The sequence below is a fragment of the Athene cunicularia genome (assembly GCF_003259725.1).
Source record: "Athene cunicularia isolate RWA chromosome 1 unlocalized genomic scaffold, athCun1 chr1_part1, whole genome shotgun sequence".
Lineage (NCBI taxonomy): Eukaryota > Metazoa > Chordata > Aves > Strigiformes > Strigidae > Athene > Athene cunicularia.
The window spans coordinates 119,254,052-119,274,729 of NW_020799091.1; the positions used below are offsets into that span (position 1 = coordinate 119,254,052).

Here is a 20,678-nt window from a genome sequence, read left to right on the forward strand (position 1 = left end):
TTCTTACATATGCTTCAGATATTTAATTGCTTTATCAGCTGTCTGCCTCTGAAAAGTGGGGAACTTATTCCAAAGTTAAAACACAGAATATGCACCATTGCCAAGTGTACATCCAAAGCTATTAAACCTTGTACTATTTGAAGTCCTGTACGTCTTGGATGTTAGAAGATTTTGAGTAGAGAACTCACATGCTTTGTGTGATCATATGATGGCTGCAGCGTTGGGAGTGAAAAGCCATCGTGACTTCAGAGAAGGGATGATCCCGTTCGATTTTCATCTTTTGATGTGAATTATTTTAAAGAGGCCTGTATCAACTATACATAGTATAACAGGGAATTTAGAAATAGAAATTAGACAGTGCTAAGTTACTAATTACATTCTTACAAGCTTGCATACATTTAAGAATTGTTGAAAGTCTTGTGCTGTCATGGGCATGGTCCCTACATGTGCATTCTCAATGTAATGGGCATATTGTACTTTTCTGTTTCTAGATGTTTCTGCTAGAAATAGGTTATGGCATTGCCTTCTGATTAAATACTTGTTTCTGTTCAAAGATATTTTATTTTAGATACCTTTCATATGATCTTTTGCGAATCTGTGAACTAAACCACAGACTGGACTGTTGTTCATATGAGATGGGAGTGGGTATCTTTACTTAAATCTTAAGAGAGGAACAAACCATTCAGACTCACTGATGTATCAGAAGTGCAGCAGTGTCTGTCTCACTTACTGTACTGCCATTTTGTAAAGATGATTTAGGAAGGTACCTTCATGTGTACCTGTTTCTGAATGGGTGTCTCAGCCTAGTTTGTCTCCCTTCAATTTGAAAGCAGATCGTTATATACAGCTCATCTTCTTTTATTTGCCCAACCCAAGTTCTTTCCCAAGTGTAAACAAATCACAAAACAGTCTCCCTCACTGAAATGAATTTAGGTATTACTGTGGATGTTGCTCAAGAACCAGAAAGACTACCAATGGAGACTTTTGACTTTTAACCACTGACTGCTATTCTTTGAGCCCAGTTTTCCAACTGCATTTCTCCGGCTTGGCTAGAAGGATACCTGTGCAGATTGTGTCAAAGTCGAAGTAAGAGACATTCACCACTTTCCCCTTGTATGCAAAACCAGTAATAGCATTACAGAAGGCAGCAGGGTTAGTCAGGCACAGTCTGGCCTTGGTAAATTTGTGCTGGCTGTTCTGAATCACCTTCTTGTTCAGCATTTGCATAGATGTGATCATCTGTTCCTGTTCATCAAGGTTGGGCTGAACAGCTTGCAGTTTCCTGGATGCTTTTTCTTGCCGTTACTCAAGCAATTGCACTGAGATATTTTCTGTTCTCTTATAACAAATTAATCTTGCCTCTTCCTGGCAGTTCTCTTATGCTTGTCTGTATGATGAAGAGATCATGCCTTATTGGATTTTCAATATCTACATGTTAAGGTAGGAAGTAGGATATTGAAATTCAATCATAGCATTGAGGAGGGCAGCCCTTTTTGGGGCTTAATGGTGCAGGAGAAAAACCAGTAGACTTCAAGTGGAAAAATGCTAACTTCTACAAAAAAACACAGGACTGAAATGGACTTACTGAAATAATTTTGACCCCTTGTGCTTATTCCTGAGGCAGTTTGTTCCAGAGCTTCACTGCCTTTATCAATTTTACAGCTACCTTCCTTGTTACAGTTTATTTCACTTCTGCTCTTCACAGATATGGAGCAGAACTTATTCATACTGGTTTCCCTCAGGGATTTGTTTGTTTTATATATTTGGATACTGTCTTCATATCTATCTATGTACTTCTCCTCTAAAGTGGATGACTCCTATTTATTCAGGCTTTTTTCCTGGGTAACATAGTCTGTACCTGTAGTCATTGGCTTTGCTTTTTTTTTGCTGGATTTTATCAAGTTGGTCTGCTTTATAGTGATCCATGCACTGGTTTATTAGTGATAAAGAGATCTTTTTAGAAGCGAGGACTAGCGCATAAAAGGTCTGGGTGCCAACTCTTCAGATTTACAATAGAGAAGGCAACAATCTTGAAACAGGTATGTTGGTGATTCTGAGACTAATAGATTAGTTTACAACTTCAGTTGGAAGTACCTGCTGGTTTCACATTTACTCTGTTAGTATAGCTTTAAAACCTTACTAGCTGTCTAAATACTATCATATTTAAGCAGTTTTGTCCTTAAAAAATGACCGTGTGCTGAATTAGAGAAGCAGGTAAAACAAAATTAGCTATGAAAACAGCTAAGCCAATGTTACAGAATACTGACCTAAAGACTTGCTCTTTCAGCTGCTTGGAGTATGACAAATAAGATAATAGTTATCACAGAAGGAAGATTTTAGTATATGACTACCTATTTTGTCTATGGATACTGAAAAACATGCAAATATCAGTTTAATACTGCTTGGGGTTTTTTTTAACATTATTCAAAGCTGTTGTATTCTAACCTAGTAGAAATGATGCTTTCTCATCATCACTTAGTTCATATTCTTCTTTTAAATCTGACACCATTCTTTCAAAGTATTTTAAAAGATCTCCAGATGAATAGTTGCATAGCAAATCAATCCAAAAATGTATGTACTGAAAAAAACAAAATTATGTATTCTGATGTAATACATAGTGATCACCTGTAAGGAACAGACTTCAAAATGACTGCTACAATGTGAGAACCTCACTGCAATCTAGGTGCACATCAATCCATGTAGCAGATTATCTGTGTATTCAGTAATGAATGATAACATCAGGGATTGTAAAGTACAGTATCTTCATTCTCTCAGAAGCAAATGTAGTTGTAATTCCAGATACTGTTTTTCATTATGCCTCTGATTTTTGATTCTTCAAAAATGCACTGATGTTTGTAGATGAGAAGCTGATTATGGGAGCGGTGATGCTGAACACTGGCTGTCATTGAATAGGTAATGGCAGTGGTAAAGCTAAGCCCTGCCTGCCAGTGAACATGTTCTTAAGAATCTTGCTGCATTAAGGTCCACAGTCTTTAATACTGATCACTTCAATTAGTTTGTAATTTGTGGTCAGACCCAGACTAACAGGATCTGAATTTTTCACCTGCTTAATTCCATAGTATGCTATTGAGCTTTCCGTGTTGAGAAGCTGTTGTTAAAGAAAGTCGATGTTTTTATTCAGCTGATCAGCTCTAGACTGCCTTATATGCAGCCATGTCCAAAGACCACATTTCCCTTTTGGTGTTTGCATTAGCTGGTGCTCTTTGAAGGCTTAAACCAGAGTTAGACCTAGAAAACTTGGGAGACTTTTCTTGCTCCCCAGTCTTCTACATGCCTTTACTGAATATCTTTATGCAGAATCTGTCAGGTTCTTTGGCCATGATACAGTTTTCTTCATAGTCCAGCCTGGGTGGAGTTGACTTGGACCTGTTTCCTTGGACAGGAAAAGGAGCCAGGATTGGAAAGACCAGCTCTTCTGGGCAAGATGCAGTCACTGTCTCATCAGATCTGTCCAGGTGGAGTTGCATCAGCCCAGAAAAAGACATGCTAGGCCAGTCTGGAAAAAACAACAACAAACAACTAGCTCTGAGAGTAAAGCCAGGGGAACAGTGCCCTGGAGATTGTAATTAGACCAAGTCCAAATCAAGCTTTATCCTAGTGCAAATAAGTGATCTGTAATCTAAACTGAAATAAGAGTTAGAGGTTGATTTATTAACATTGAGTTTTTTCATGGACAAATAATGTCCTTTTATGTTTTGTGGCTTATGTGCTGTTGATTTGAAAAGTAATATCTGTCAAAAATCTTTCAACTTCAAGGAGTTTCAGGGGGCATTATGCATTGAAGATAATGGATAGACTTTTATCTATCCCTATTCTTCAAAAATGTTGAATTGTTCAATGTTGAATTGTGTTTAAATTATTTTTTTAGCACACATATTTGACCTTTAAACACAAGGAAGTTTACTGACTGGGCAAAGAAAAGAGTGGAATTTTCTAAGATTTAAAAAAAAAAATAATTAAAAAATATCTCATGAAAGAAGCCGGGGACAGGTGGTTTGAACTCTGTCCAAAGAAGTTTTCAGAAGTTTGACTCCTGTTCCCTTTTCCATCAGAGCTGCAGACTTGGTTATTCTCAAACAACACTTTTTTTTGCTTGTTTTTGATTTTGTTTGCCATTTTACAAATAATGGCAAATAAGCTGCACAATGAAACCTAGAAATAGGGGTTGGACCATTGAAGCAGGATCCTGAGTTTAAATCCAGGCTCTTTTCAGCTTTCTACCCTAAAAATAAGGATAGTTACTGTACTTAATACAATTAAAAATAATTTTAAACTAGCTTGTGTAAGGACTGTTATAAGGGAGATAGTGAAAAGGATGGAAGTGTAACTTCAAAAAAGTACTTGAATGACCTGAGAACAGGTGAGAGAGATGGCAGCATACGAGTAATAAATTCCTTTTTGTACATTCCTTTATGTAGATACATAGAAGCTGTAATTCCTGATAACTACATCTTTACCTTTGGACAGTCCTTACTGGTCCTAAAGTAATAGCAAGCTAAGCTCATTAAGTCAGTTCTGAACTGTAGTGAACACTAGAGAGGAACTGGGAAAGGAAGTTTTAAAAACTATACAGTTTTGTGATATAAATTCTCTAACAAGTTTCTCTGAGAAATATCTATTTAGTTTATATCCTTAAAAAACAGCACATCAGATTAGCATTAGTAAAACTAAATGTGCATTGCAGCTGAAGGAAGATATCTCAGTAATCCTGAAACACTGCTGTGAGAAGGGGTACTGGAAGGGATGGGTCTGACTGTGGGCCCTCACAGAACATCTCTTCCTATGGAGGTCTTAGTGAGTTACTGCCTTCAGCTGAACACCAGTATTGAGGGGTTTTCCTACTGAGTATTTCAGATGTTTGTACTCCTTTTGTGGAGTTTCATATTATAAATGAAATTTCCAAAATCAACCCATGATATGAAAGAAGTACGGAGGGAATTATAATTTATGCTGTTCTATTTGCTGTGTTCAGTCTGTTAATAATGTTGATGTGCCTAAAAATGTTGCCATCTTTCAAATATAAGTATTTTGAAGGCATAGACAAGAGGGAAATTATTTTAAAATGTCTTGAAAGCATCTTTATTCTGAGTTGGGCAAGTAGTGAAGTTGGAACTCCAACGGATTATTCTTGTAGCACAAGACAACTGATGACAGAATGTCCACCTGGTAACTCCAGGTCATTAAATGCAATTTCTGAAAACAAGTAAATGGACCAAGCGTTTGTGTTGTGATTGTACTGGCTTAAAAGATTATTTCAGCACCAGGAGAAGCTAAAAAATACAGTATGGAGGGTTACAGGAAAATAAGATGTTGGGGTTTTTTTTGTTGTTGTTTTTGGGGTTTTTTTGGTTTTTTTTCTGGTCTTGAAGTTAGCCTGCTACAGCTTGTTCTAGATTATTTCCCGAAGAGTCTTAATTGAAATTCTGTATTTCCTGTTGGCTGACAGAAGGTGGCTTCCTCTTTAACACACAGATCCTCCTCAGAAGCTTACAGTTCACTAGACATCAGAAGTTAGACGGAATTTAGAGTGTCTGGATCTTAAGTGATGTCTTTTCTTCTCTTCTAAATGACTGCAAGTCATGGGACGGGTTGTGCTTACCATGCTATTACATCTACTTTTTCATTTACAGTGGGAGTTGAAAAGAGGTGCTAACTTCAAAACTTCATAAGTGAAATCAATTACTAGTTTCTCATTATTAATAAGCAATAAGCCTTGATAATAAGGCTTAAAATAACAAGCTTTATTCATTCTGTATATGAAGCGCCATAGTCAAAGTAAGAAAAGTCTACTGTTTCTGTAATAAACTGTCATTGTAGGTGAAAAAGTAACATTTCAAATTAAATGATTACTTCTGTTTCTCAGTTGCTTCCTTGAACGAACAGAATGGCTTTGAAATGAACAGAATCAATAGCCTGGGGGCAGAGAACTCAGGTTAAGGAAAGTGTTAGGACTGGAACAAGAATTGTAGTGATGAAACTTTTCTGATTGCTCATCCCTAAAGATGTGCCACTGGATCTCAGTGTAATAAATGTTGATCTGTAGGTAAGAATAACATTGCTTTTGTTCATCTATTTTGGAAGCTGCTTGAGCAAACAGATCCTGTGAGTGTAAGCTGAAAGCTAGTGAGTTAGACTACCTTTGTAGATACACATGCACATAGGTGTTTCGCGAAGTTAATTGCTGCGCATTTATTGCCTATTTTTCTGAAGTAATGTTAGACTTGTGTACAGAGTGTAGGCATACTAATATTTTGAAAAAATATTTAATTCAGGAAATTCACTTGCAAATGACACAACTACGTACAATGCTTTTAGCTTACCCTCTCCGAATAAGGTATTCTTTGTTGCCCTTTTTAAGGGTATGGCTTATATGTCACCTATTTTCATTGTTCAGAGTATTTATTAATGTGGATTTTGTAGCTGCGAGTGTTGGTGTTTTATGTAATCTGTGATGAGAAAGATGATCTAACACTGTCCGCAGACACCTCACTGGAGGGTACAAAGGAGCAGACAGATTTTCTGCAGAATCCCACAGCAGTATGACAAGAGGCACTGAGCACAAGTTGGAACATGGGAAATTCCAGTTAGGTATTAGGACTTTTTTTTTTTTTTTTTTTTTTAACAGAGATGTTATGGAATCTATTGTCTTTAGAGGTGTTGAAGACTCAGCTGGATGTGGCCCTGAGCTATCTGATCTGATTAGGTCTGCTCTGAGCAGGGGGTTGGACTAGATGACTTACAGAAGTCTCTTCCACCCTAAGTTATTCTGTGATTCTATAGTTGTGGCTATCTTAGAAGTATGTCTTGTTTATTCTACTGCATAGAAACAGAACTATTTTTAAATGCTTCCTGTTTTAAGTTATATTTGCTTTTGAGCCAAACAACCAATATTTCTCCATGTTTGGGAGCCAAAGTAAGTACAAAAATATAAAATAGCTAAAATAAAAGTTACACAGTGTTGGATTATCATTGAAGTTTTGGCTGGTGGTACTATGGCACCACATTTGGAAAATGAAAGCACTGCTGTGAACAATTTGAATGTTAGAAGTGAGGTCGTGCTCACAAATAGATGGTGCTAAAAATTTTCTTAAAGAACGCTTCATTTGTCTAGCACTCTGGGAGGCAGTGCTAGGTCTTGCCTTCATGCCCTCTAAAATCTGTGGAATGGTGAAAAACAAACAGTTTCAATGTAAGGCAAAAGGAATTCTGATGATGAAGCCAAATTTGCTGTAATACAGTACAGCTGTATTCACCCTCTAGTTTTGTAGGGCAGAGTTCAAGTCTTTTCACTCTATGCATAAAAACAAAAAATAGGATTGTATCAGAACACAAGAGACCATACGCACTTAAGTGCAGTGGTAGAATCATAGAATAAGTGAAAGTTACATCTTGTCCTGATACTGCTTTTCCTGAACCTTCAGTGAAGCAGGCAAACAGATATCTCAAAATGTAATTTGCCAAGTTGAACTTATTTCAAAACAAAAAATGGTTACTTCATTTCATTTGTGCTTCATTCTTGAAGTTTGTTGCTATATCAGCAGTGTGATATTACTTCTTAATGTGTTAATTACTAGGTATTATTAATGTAAATTAATAATAAACTAGTAAATTATCAGCCAGCTGTTGAAATATCTTCTTAAGTTACAGAAATAAGAATGCTCTTCAGCTGAAGATACATTATTTCACAGGGCCAAGATATGTTTTGGGGTTTGGGTAGAAACAGAAAAGAGTCAGTTAATTCACATACCAGTCACCTCATCACCCAAATTCTCTCACGTTCCTTGAAACAGAGGAAAATCAAACCATCTGGCAATCTTAACTAACACCACATCTATTGTTACCAACCATACTGCAATGATATAGTGGGGCGTAGGACACAGAATTTCAAAGGCTTTAATTCTTTGTTACTGAAACAAAATTATTTTGTTTGTTCTTTATGGGCAGTGAACTCTCAGGTGGTTTTATTTGCTTTTATAGGTTGGAAATACCACTGTCCCCAACACTGAATTCCTGAACAAAAACTGCTTTAATGCAAGTAGCCCTGTGAACCAATTCTGCTTATCTCTTTACTTCCCTCCAGTTATTAAATAGCAAAGGAATTTTATAAATCTATTCCTCGTAATTACTGCTTTGCCTTTTCAGACTGCTTTGCAATGGTGATTTCTTAGGGGGATGTTAGACCTAAACCAAAGGGCTTCGACTGAACTTTTGCTGTGACAGTAGAAATTGAAAACTGGACTTCTCTGTTTGTCTTGTAGCTAGATATGAACCATCAGTTAGAACTAGCTGGTGTGAATAAGAGATGGTAGCAGTGCTCATGAATTCTCCCCTCTCTTTCTCTGTTACTCCATGATTAATTAAAGTGATAAGAAAAAGACGATACTTCACATAATCCCTGGTGGATCGAAAGCTTGAACAACAAGTGTCCGGCTGAATACTTTGTTTATTATTTTCCGTAGCTGATTTCACATTTAAAGATGTAAATTTCAGTTAGGTAATTCAGAGTTAATTTTTTCTAAAGTTTCAATGTTTATTTGCTCTTGGCTCCTGTTGCCTATATGTGACCACTTAATTTTTCCAACTAGCCAAGCTATGATGCTCCCAGCTGAATTCTTCAGACCATTTGTAGCTATTTTCTTCTTTCTGAAGAGTTATCAGTGTCTGGTTCCCTTATGATGCAGCTGTCTTTAAAAGTCTTTTCCCTTATAGGCAGAGTCCTTTCCCTAGAGTGATTCTAACGCTGCACGTGGTTTGATGCGCTTAATTTAGTGCTTTTAGTTCAGATATGCTGTGCACGGTTTGTCCTGCTGGTTTTGGCCCTCAACTGACTTTTGTTGAAGAGAATACTTGCAGATCAGTGTGGAATTTCTGTTGGCAAGCATGAAAGGAAAGATTGTTTTTCAGGGGTAGCTATGGGTCCCAGAATCTTCCATTTGGATATGGCCTCAATGTAAAAGAATTACTCTACAAATGCAAATACTTAAGACCAGAGTTTCAGTAACACACGCCAAAAGCTGATACAAGTGAATGTGAGTTAGGAAAACTCAACCTTGCCTTGCTCTGTGCCTGCAAGTGGGGTTTTTTTGTAAGGTTATTTCAGAATCTCTCTGCATTGGAATTAGAGCATGTCTGGTTTATCATTCAACTCTTTAATCAAGAAGATGGGGCAAAAATGTTCTAAAAGCATAATACGACAAAGTTATTTTCTCAAAATCAAATATGTTCTTATCACAGTATCATAGCAGTCAAGTTCCTGTGACTTCTCTTGTCCATTCAATCACGTTTAATGAATGTTTATCTGAGTGGTGGCCAAGATAGCGATATTACTCAGAATGGGAATGTCTGCTTTCCCCGTTAGTTCAAAATACTGTGAGATTAACACAATGAATTCTGTTTTGCTAATGTGCTTCTGAGAACAGTCCCCATGTACCGAGCTAATTGATATGAAGTCCTTTATATGTGTCCTGCTGCAGGCTGGCCCTCTTTTGACTAGCCTGGCAGTGTCTATTCAGCATGTAGCGTTAAGCTCACTCTCCCTTTGGCTGCAGAGGCTTGTCTGCACTGCTGTGCCCTCCGTGTATACCTCTCGTTCACTCCAAGGATTCCAAGTGACCACGTGGCCCTTCCTCATAGGCCTTAACATGAGTTGTGTTTTGTTATGTTTTCATGGAAGGCTTTTTTGTTTGTTTTTAATTCTGACCAGTGTAGTGGAGCTGGGCTTACAGTCTCCTGCACAAAGCTGCCTTTTCCTTTTAGAATCAGGAAATGCTTGAATTTGTTTATAAGGGTCCTAGTCTCCTTTGAACTCATGTGACCTCTTTGGGTCTGGAACATTTTAACTTTTTTTGGTAATTCTTAAAGAACTATTTCTTAATAATCTACTTGGCTATAAGAAAAGTGGGTTGCTTCACAGACTCTGGTGTTTGTATTTTTATAGCATGATGCTAAGAAGTGTACTGTGTGCAGTGGGCACAAAAGTGGGATGTTTGAAGAGTTCTGAAAAGATGTTGGAGTGCTAATCTGTTGGCAGGCAGGCAGAAGAGCACACTGATCGAGTTTGGGGAGATATTATGTCATTCCCTACAAAGAGCCCATACTGAGAGTGATCTACCATGCATTGGTAGTTCTACCATGACAGAGAGCACTTTCTGTGCTTGTTGACTTCTTTCTGTCCTCATCGTTCTTTGGTTTTGTCTCCTGTGTAGCCTCCCACTCTCTGGAACCCAAGTGCTCTCGCTCAATAGCTGTGGTTCCCAGCAAACTCAGATTCTAACTTCAGTCGGGAACCTTTGCTGTTAAGGTAGCACTAGTGGTAGAAGAGAGTACATGATTCAGTGTAGTGGTCTCTCCCACCTTGGTTAACATGAGAGCAGGTCATGCTACTGTTGAGCACACCTCACTTCAGAGAACACGAATACTGCCACTTGTTTAAGGTGAGCTGAGTGATCTTCAGATAAAAAGTAATTACGTGTTGAAATAAGCTAGAAATCAATAGGATTTTGTAATAGAAGGAATAACAAACTAACAAAGGGATCTATTGCGTTTTCTTCTTTATTTTTTGATCTGTAAAGTAACTATGCTAAATCACAACAGTAGGGAGAAAGAGGAACAAAAGAGAAAAACCTCATGTGTAAATTGTTTTTTCTGTAGCATACCAACTTCAACAGATTTCTTGTGAAATTTTCAATTTATTTTCAGGTCTGTTTTGACATCAGATAGAAAAAATTGTCAGTGTTTGCTTGGTTGCTCCACTTCTGTCAGTACACTTTCTGGTAACTGGAGAGCCTCTGATAATTATTGTTTTACAAGTTAAAATTCATCCCTCAATTTCAGTGATACTGGAAAACACACAGACCATGAAAAGGGATGTGCTTTAGTCATATGAAGTGTGGCATCCGTGGTGTTGCTTTTAGCACAGTTATTTTCATTCAGAAAGGTGCAGCTAAATAATAGTGGAAAAGGCTATTTGTCTGCCTTGCACTGTGTTGCTCTTTGGGTCAGGCCACACCTTCAAGAGGAAGGGCAGAAGAGCGCTCTTGCTGTGATTGACTGGGCCCCCCTCTCAGCTAGGGAAACTTCGGCTGTGTGGAGAGAAGTAAATAGTAAGCAAGGAGCTTACAGAAGGGGTAGAAGATAGTTATGTTAAGAGCGTGGAACAGAACCTCTAAGTAGATCTATGAGGAGAGGAAAAGAAAGATTATATCAATCCTTTATTGGAGAGCAGGGGTTGCATTCTTTGCCTCCCTCCTTAACAGTAAGACCAGTTGTTCTCGGAGTACCCAACTCCCTGAGCTGGAAGTCAGGAATGGGGAGCAGAATGAAGCCCCCATAGTCCAAGGGGAAGAGGTAAGTGATCTGCTACACCACTTGAACACACACAAGTCTATGGGGCCAGAAGGGATCCACCCGAAGGTGCTGAGGGGGCTGGTGGAAGTGCTTACCAAGCCACTCTCAATCAGCCACTTATCAGCAGTCCTGGCTAACCAGGGAGGTCTCAGTTGACTGGAGGTTAGCAAATGTGATGCTCATGTTCAAGAAGGGCCAGAAGGAAGATCCAGGGAACTACAAGCCTGTCAGTATAACCTCAGTGCTGTGGAAGGTTATGGAGCAGATGATTTTGAGTGCTATCACACAACACATACAGGACAACCAGGCAATCAAGCCCTGTCATCATGGGTTTACAAAAGGCAGGTCCTGCCTGACAAACCTGATCTCCTTCTATGACAAGGCGACCTGCTTACTAGATGAGGGAAAGACTGTGCATTTTGTTTACCTGGACTTTAGTAAAACCTTTGACACCATTTCCCACAGCATTCCTCTGGAGAAACTGCCTGCTCATGGCTTGGATAGGCGTACTCTTCACTGGGTAACAAACTGGCTGGATGGCCGGGCCTGAAGAGTTGTGGTGAATGTAGTTAAATCCAGTTGGCAGCTGATCGCAAGTGGTGTTCCCCAGGGCTCAGTATTGGGGCCAGTTCTGTTTAATACCTTTATCAGTGGTCTGGATGGAGTGGATTGAGCACACCCTCAGTAAGTCTGCCAGCGACACCAAGTTGGGTGGAAGTGTTGATCTGCTTGAGGGCAGCAAGGCTCTACAGAGGGATCTGGACAGACTGGAGTGATGGGCTGAGGCCAGTTGTATGAGATTCAACAAGGTCAAATGCTGGGTCCTGAACCTGGGTCACGACAGTCTGAAGCAGCCTGGTAGAAAAGGACCTCAGAGTGTTGGTTGACAGCCAGCTGAGTATGAGCCAACAGTGTGCCCAGGGGGCCAAGAAGGCCAATGGCATCCTGGCTTGTGTCAGCAATAGCGTGGCCAGCAGGGAAAGGGAAGGGATCTGACCCCTGTACTCGGCACTGGTGAGGCCGCACCTCAATTTATGGTTCAGTTTTGGGCCCCTCACTACAAAAAAGACATTGAATGACTCAAGCGTGTCCAGAGAAGGGCAACGGAGCTGGTGCAGGGCCTGGAGCACAGGTCGTACGGGGAGCGGCTGAGGGAACTGGGGGTGTTTAGTCTGGAGGAGGCTGAGGGGAGACCTCATCGCCCTCTACAGCTACCTGAAAGGAGGTTCTAGAGAGGTGAGTGTTGGTCTCTTCTCCCAAGTAAGAAGCAATAGAATGAGATTAAATAGCCTCAAGTTGTGCCAGGGGAGGTTTACACTGAATATTAGGAAAAATTTCTTCACTGGAACTGTTGTCAAGCACTGAAACAGGCTGCCCAGGGAAGTGGTTGAGTCACATCAGACATGTAGATGTGGCAGTTAGAGACATGGTTTATTGGTGGACTTGGCAGTGTTAGGTTTATGGTTGGAGTCAGTAATCTTAGAGGTCTTTTCCGATCTAAATTATTTTATGATTATATGATTTTTTTTCCTAAACACTGCAGGGACTCTCCAGTGTTTGTTGCCATCCAGGCCATCACTGAAAGGATCCTGTAATTAAAAGTGAAGTAGAGGAAAAGGACCTACCCTATCAAGACAGGGTGGGGAGGACAAGGATTTATTATTTTTTAATTTTAAGATAATCTCATTTTCTTTTCTTCTGTTCTATCTTATTCTCTATTTTTAAAAATACATATTCCTGTTTATATTCTGCTAGAACTGGGTTTTTTAACCTTTGAGTTTAAAAGCTTTCTTAATGGTTTTGATATGCTAGCTATAAAGAAAAGGTCTAAAGGGTCCTGCCTCAAAGCTGTTGCTGTTTTGGGATCCCATTTAGAATTTCTGTTTATAGATACTTCACTGTGAGTTTTTAGGCTTAAATAAAATCAAGACCTCTTGTCACTGTAATTGATTACTTATGAATAAAACAGTATCTTATCTAATTGGGATCAAACCACTTGAATTCACTCTTGAATTAAAGTCTTCAAATTAATGTAAAGTATAACTAAGAGATACATAGAAACAATTGTGAATAAAAAAAGGTGAAATTATTATAAATTTAAAATCCAGTTTGAGTTTGATGAAGAATTTTAATACAGAAATCAAATTATCATATTTGAATCAAGTTCTGTAAGTCTTGATTACTTCCTAGATTTGAATATTCAGTGGAGACTAGGAGACCATCCTTTCATTTATTCTCAGCTCTCCAAAGTTAGGTTAGAGTTTTGCAGATTACATAATTTTAGCACATCTAGTTCACTGTCAATCAGAGGTAATAATTGGTTTCTGCTATTTGGAGCCTTGTCAATATTCAAAGTTGCACACCCACAGCAGTTTCATATACTGAAAATAAAAGAAGTTAGGGTGTTTCCAAGATAAGGAAGCAACCACCACCCCTTCCCCTGCGATGGTATTGTACTGCTGAAAGTGTCAGAGTTGAGTTTTCTAGAAGCCTTGCAGTCGTCTGGAAACTGGCAGAGTTGCCTTTGGAAAACTGATGGTTTCCTGGCTGAGTGCTTTTATTAGATCAGTCTTTAGATAAAGGAAGGGTCTCACCAGAGGCACATGTTTTCCATCAGTTTTCCATCATTGATTTAGGCCTTTGCGTTCACTGTGCAGACAACTGCAGGTGTTTGACTACTACTAAATCATCTTCACAGATTGGGGATTGTGGCCTCTTGGTATCTCCAGTCATTAGAACTTCTCAAAAAAAAAAAAAAAAAAAAAAAAAAAAAATTTTAATATCTTCAGTTACACAGAGATGTCTTCACATACACGGATTGAGAAAGAGAGAGAGAAAGGAAGATAGGAAGGGAGGCAGAGTGAGGGAGAAAGGAAGTTCAGTATCACTCTACCCTGTTATTTAATGACAGGTCATACATCTCTCATTATTTTTCCCAGGATTTAGCTCCTGCAGTAAAATGATTTTGTGCAAATTTATCTTTTTTTTTTTTTTTCTGAAAAATTAATTTCAGCCCTCATGATTGGAGAGATGATGAAAATCTCTTGTGAATTAAAATTCATATTTTGAGAATGAGAATACAAATAATAACCCAAAATGTACTGTTCCAGTGCTAGTAGCATAAGTTTGGGGAAAAGTCCTCTTTTTTTGTTTGTTTTTAAAGCATTGGCATTCAGCAGTTCTGAAAATATGATAGGCCTAACAGGGAAAATTAAAATACCAAGGAAGGAAAAGCCAATCCTCCCTCACCCCACCAAGATAAGACAAAACACCTTCTTGTTGCCTAAAAATTGATTATTCTGTTATGAAGTAATTCTCTATTGTTATAAGTTAAACTTTTGTAGATGGATATACAACATGTTTCTTGCTTTATATGCTGCTCCCCTGGAACACATAACAATTAATGTTTTAAAAAAAGTTTCCTGGTAATTTTGAGTAAAATGTATGTGCTAGTTAGATGTGAAGTTTTTTTTTTCCAGCCCAAAATAGAAAATAAAAAGTATCATTTTTATTTGGATTTAGTTACCATTTATTCTCTACTCTAATTTTTCAGTGTGATTAACTTATCATTAAAATTTCATATTTTTACTAACAAGCAAAAAAAAGCAAAAATCAAAGTTGCAAGATTTTTACCTGAGTCCTATAGATAGCTAATACTACTGTAACTCTTGCATTTAAAGGAACAATTCTTGCATTTTTCCAATTACTTCATGCACTTTTCTGCTACTGCAATTGTAGAAAATGTTATAGCTAATGATAATACTAAACTAATGGAAAAACAGATATGTTGGAAACCACAATTTAACATGACTATTAGTTTACTTTTAAAAATAGTTTCCAGGAGACTCCACCTTTAAGCAATTGTCCGGTTGCTTGCAAACAGCTCTATATTGTTATATTGTCATATTGCATTACTGAATATATGATTACAAGAGAATACATTCTGGTTTTTTTTACTCTTTCCTCAGTGAAAAGGCAGAGTCTGAAAGTTCAGATCAATGCAACAGATGACACCGTTTGCATGAGGTATCTTCGACCAAGTCAAAATACCAGACTAGAAGGTTTTGTCCTGGGTTATGGAAGCAACTTCTTTTCTAATCAGTACATTCCTTTACCTTCGGAAGGAAAAACCTACGTAACAGAACTTGGTAAGACGTATTTGCTTTGTATACTACTGTTGTCGTGAATTGTAAGAAGAGAATGAGGAGAATATGAGCCTTTGGGTTTCTTGATTTTTGTTTTTATTAGGTTGTTGCTCAGGGTTTCTTTGTGTTTGTTGAAGGTTGTCTTGAAGAATTTCAGATGAAAGTGTACTTAGAAGATCCTTCAAGGAGAACAAATAGTTCATTTGGAAAAGTTTGCTACTGGTATTTGTTTTGAGCATTTTTGTTGTACTGAGATTATACTACATTGACCACATCATAGATCAGATGGGACGATTTGGCTAAAGTTGCAGTTATAAAGTAGAATACAAGGAAGATGTGTATGTTTTAAAGAAATAGTACAAGAAGCAGTGAAACAGTTTTGAGAACTGTGTGGTAGATGCCTTTCGCTAGAAATGTTCATTGAAATGATGCCTTTTCTGGCAGGGACCTGTTCCAGTTCTACATGTTATAGAATAACCTATAGCTTCTATATCAGAAGTTACAGCTGGAATTCCATGAGCTGTTTTATGGAAGAGATTAAGCCACATCAAGAATGTTGTATTCTGTTGCCTGGAATATGGAGAAGGAAGGGAGTCTCGTTCCTTAGACTTGTGTCTGTATGGGCAGGATAGCAAAGTAGGAGAACCAGATTATTTAGAATTGTCTGATAAATTATTAAAACATTCGCTTATCACTTACCTTTTAAGAAGTCTGTTCAACCTCTGAGGCTTTTCCTGTTGCTTTGAAGAAATGTTTTCTAGCCTGAAATGAATTTGGGTTATCCTCATCATTGTAATTCCAGTGATCTTGGTGTAAAACAAGGGGGAAGGAAGGATGTATAAGCACAGAGGTGACAATTGCCATCTTTTTGATGTGGTCAGTTAAGGCAATTCTGCTGCCAGGCTGCTCCAGGCTGAAAACTGCAGAATAAAAAAGGAAAAATAAGATGTTAGACGTGGAATAATTAAGATATTAGAGACTTTCATTAGATCACTGTGGCAAAGGTTGACTTTTTCCTTTTTGAGAGTTGGTACTCCTGGGATGTCTCCATAATTCTATCCCCAATCCAGTGTTAGAGTTCATAACCATCACTTAAGATGTATCTGATTTATCTGATTTATCCTATGTGTAACTTTTGAACCAGTTCACTAAGAATGGTGTACAGAATTTTCTGTGGAATACTTGAACTGGGCATAAGTAATACCTGCATACATGTATTGCAGGAGTAGTGAGAATTAATATTTTTCAGGTATTCTGAGATCCTTGGAAAGAGGGAAAAGCACTGAATGTAGTGTCATGTGTAGATCATTTGCACTTTCTCTTTAATACCTAATGTTTTGTGAAACTATATGAAAACAGAAAGCTGAACATCACCTGGAACATACGGGATTTTGATATTTTGTAACTTTAATAGCTAATGGCTGGAAAATGTAGAAACCTTTCATTCTTCAGTACATCAGAGTGCTAGCTGCATGCATATTCATTAAAGCTTACCATTAAGCAATCAAAATCTTGTTCCAGTGAACAGAGATGAGAAATCCCATGATACATACAGCCTGGAATGAAATGAATGCATTTTCTCTGGTGTATCTGGAGAGAGAAAAGCAGAAGTGTTGGGGAATACTCCCCTTTTCCTTTGAAAAATATTTTAAAGGAGAATAACTTCATGCTAATAGAAGTTGTTGATTGGTTTTCTAATAACAATGAATCTGTGACTGTGACTTCTGAGTGTGCAGTAACTAAAAATGCAATGTGCAACATAATATAAAGATTAGCAGTTTGAAAATGTCATCTTAGAAAGGATAGGAATAAGAGAAGCTAACAGCAATGTACTTTAAGTTGCAGTCATTTATTTAAGGCAATTTACAGCACATTTGTTGGAGCTATTGCTTTTAGTTAAGAGATTAGATTAGTTTATATGTTAGATTAGATTATATGTTTTGTGGACTTTTGTTTATCAGAGTTTGGAAAAAGAGTACATTATCTTTCCTATTTCATTAAGATTAAACACCACCTTAAACTGTAGCTTAGAATGTACTTTCAAAGTGTATACAGAACAAAAGCTAAAGCAAGAAACATCAGTTGTGCTTTTGGCTCTATTTTGGGGTGATCTGTGTGGCAGAAGTAAAGATGCTAGCACCCCTCACAGTTTCAGGGACCAGCTGCTGGTACAAACTGGAGGAACTGCAGGATGGTTCTTAGTTTTAGGGAACAGTGGTTAGGTTTAATTCTAGCAGACAAAGAATGCAGCTCAGCACACACTTTCTGTGGATGTTAGAAAAAATAAGGTATGATAGAGGGACAATAAAAATACTCTGAAGATACTTTCCAAAGATACAAGACCCCTAGACCCTATTGCTGAAAAATTTTGCATTATCTTTGTACTCCTAGTATATCTCACATGTGATGCAATTAGCCTAGTATGCTATCTTCATATAAAAACATGTTATAAAAATTTCACACTGAAAATTGTCTAGTCCACGTTCTAGACATTCTGATGATTCAAGTGCCACTGTACACTTTGCAGGTCTTCAGTGTGTTCCACATATTTGCCCATAATCAGAACAACTTGCTTTATATAAAAATATTCACATTCACCCTGAGAACTCCTCCTTGGTCCTCTCATGCTTTGGCTTATCCGACTTTTACAGAAGCAGATGAACGTTACAGGTTGCCCAGAACAGTGGTTGGTTGTGGCTTTTACTGAACAGGATGTGGAGGAAGCTTTTCCCAAATGTGAAAAGACATTGTGGCCTGTTTAGATCAAAACTAATACAATTTGTCCTTGCCTTGCAGACGTTTCTTTAATTTAGCTCTTCATGCCTGGTTTTGTTAATGGAGCAGCCTAATCGATATTCTGTTTGGGATCATTGTCCTCAGTTGGAACTGGAGTACGGGGAATGAAGCAATGACTATTTTTTTAACAGATGACATAATATACACAATAATATATATCTAAAGTCCATGTCTCCCATATTTCCAACCCTGTCATTGCTGATTAAGATGAAATTTATTGTCAAGTTTTCTGGTGGGTCACGCACCTTTTATAACCCTGTTAACACTGAACTCAGCAGATTTATTAATTTATGAAATTATGTGTTTATATGTGTATACATTTTAAAAGATATTGATAAGGATGTGATCTTTCCTAGGATTTCCAGGAGAGGTATATGGCTTTGTAGAAAGTGTGACATCTGCCTACATTTTATACATTAAAATATTTAACACCTCACTGCGGTGATTCTTTAAATATTTGTTTTTCCTTTCTTTTGCAACTAAGACAATAACCAAGCCAGCAATTATGTAATATTATCCATGAATTTGGAACTGCCTGCAGTGGGCATGTGCAAAGAGAAGAGGATTTTGTTGGATTTCCTGAACTTGTAATGAGCTCATGCAGGCAACAAACTTGAGCAGTTTCATGCATTGCTAGACAGATGAACTTGAATCACAGTGAAGGGTGAGTGACAATGATGAGGCCACGTTAAAGTTTGATTCAAAGAAGAATGCCTCTTTATCAGGATACAAGATGTGTTTTGTACTGAATGTACTTTATGAGCTTAGATGACAGTAAGCAACATTATTATTGGTCATGGAAGCTATTCAGGCTGTCAAAAGATATCAAAATGTAAACTCATCACGGTGAATAGGACCATCCAAAAGTTCTGAGCTTGACTTAAATGTTTATCTAAATCTGTTCAGTCTGTATGACTTGTAAAGAAAGAGTATTTCCTTGAAAAATTTATGCTGGATTTTTCTAACTCGGCTTGGAAGATTGCAAGTCAGCCTCCTTGGATTTGTTGGTACTATTGGAGGAACCTAAAAAATTGGGTGGAGACAGGAAAATTTTGTAAGAATAAACAACAATTATCTAACAGAGTGAACAAAATTAATTTGCTTTTCAGTTTCTAAAACCAGCGCAGAGTTGGGCCATGCTTCGACTTTTCCTTTACAAACCAGATTGTACAGTGTGAGGGTATAATGTTATTGGCAATCCTGCTTTATAACAACCATAATAGCTTAAGGATGAATTTTGCATACATATATATATATATATATATATACACATACATATATATATATATAGGGATGAATTCTAGTACCACCTTGAACAAATTTTAGAAAATGTAATTTAGGGCTGTGTGCTAGAGCTAAACTAGAGTTTAGCTAAAAGATCTTGCTGTGCAGTTTCTTATATCTGATCAATTACCAGAAATGTGCAGATATATTAACCACATGGTTTTCAAGATGCCAAATAATTAACATTAAAACAGTAATTCAGAAGTATGTCGCTTTTTAATACCTTACCAAAAAAAACAGATTCTTATTGCTAATGTTAGCTGAGCCTAGTGGACTGAGGGACCTGGAGGAGGTCAGCAGCTGCACCTTCAGCTAGACAGGCATGCTGACCAGCAGCATGTTCATTCACACCCGCCCCTTTGTCCCCCTTTCTATCTCTTCCCATGCTTGTTACATGACAATAATTTTGATCCTTCCTTTTTTCCACCTTTGGCCTTTGCTCTTAACAACATCCTGTATTAAATCTTTAGCAATCCCTAAATTCAGATTAGGGAATTGTGGTTTGAAGCTAAAATATAATTTGCTTTGATTTCCGAATCCACTGGTCTATGAATTCTAATGCATTGTAACACTTTATTTTAAAATTTGTTGTAAGATCATTAGTTTTGCTTTCAACTGTATTTCTGTACTGGCTGAACCCTGAACCGAATTAAAACGGTATGCTTGAACATAAGCAGAATTTGCTGGCATTTTGCAGTGCATGCTAGCTGTAATTGATTTGATAGTTCCACACGCCATGAGCTAGGCTAAGTGTTCTCCTGTATTTGATGTGTCAATGACATGTGTTTTTGTTACATTCTGGTTGTCTCCTGAAGCTGTTAAGCTAGATAGTAGAATTTTTTTTCTTTTAATAATTTTATTTCATTAACATTACAGAATCTTATTTAAACAATTGTTTTTTTCTTTTATGATACCAAAGTGCTGGTTTACTTATGTCAACTTTGCAGTCTTTGAAATGTTTTTTCTCTTGTAAGTTGTAGATGCACCTATGTGTACATGTAGTGTGTCTGTCTTCTAGGTTGTCTGAATGAAAAAATGCTGAGAAATTGAAGGAGTTCAGAAAACTATTTAATCTAACTGGTGGTG

The 20,678-nt window shown here is 37.6% G+C and overlaps 1 protein-coding gene across 1 annotated transcript in view; it reads left to right on the plus strand.

Moving 5' to 3' along the window:
* The window catches only part of ABI3BP (ABI family member 3 binding protein), a 171,848-nt gene that overhangs the window by 10,573 nt on the left and 140,597 nt on the right, over window positions 1-20,678 (plus strand). Inside the window, exon 2 of the mRNA XM_026841045.1 lies at window positions 15,336-15,515. Within this exon, the coding sequence (XP_026696846.1) occupies window positions 15,336-15,515 (180 nt within the window). The remainder of the gene's footprint in view (window positions 1-15,335; window positions 15,516-20,678) is intronic.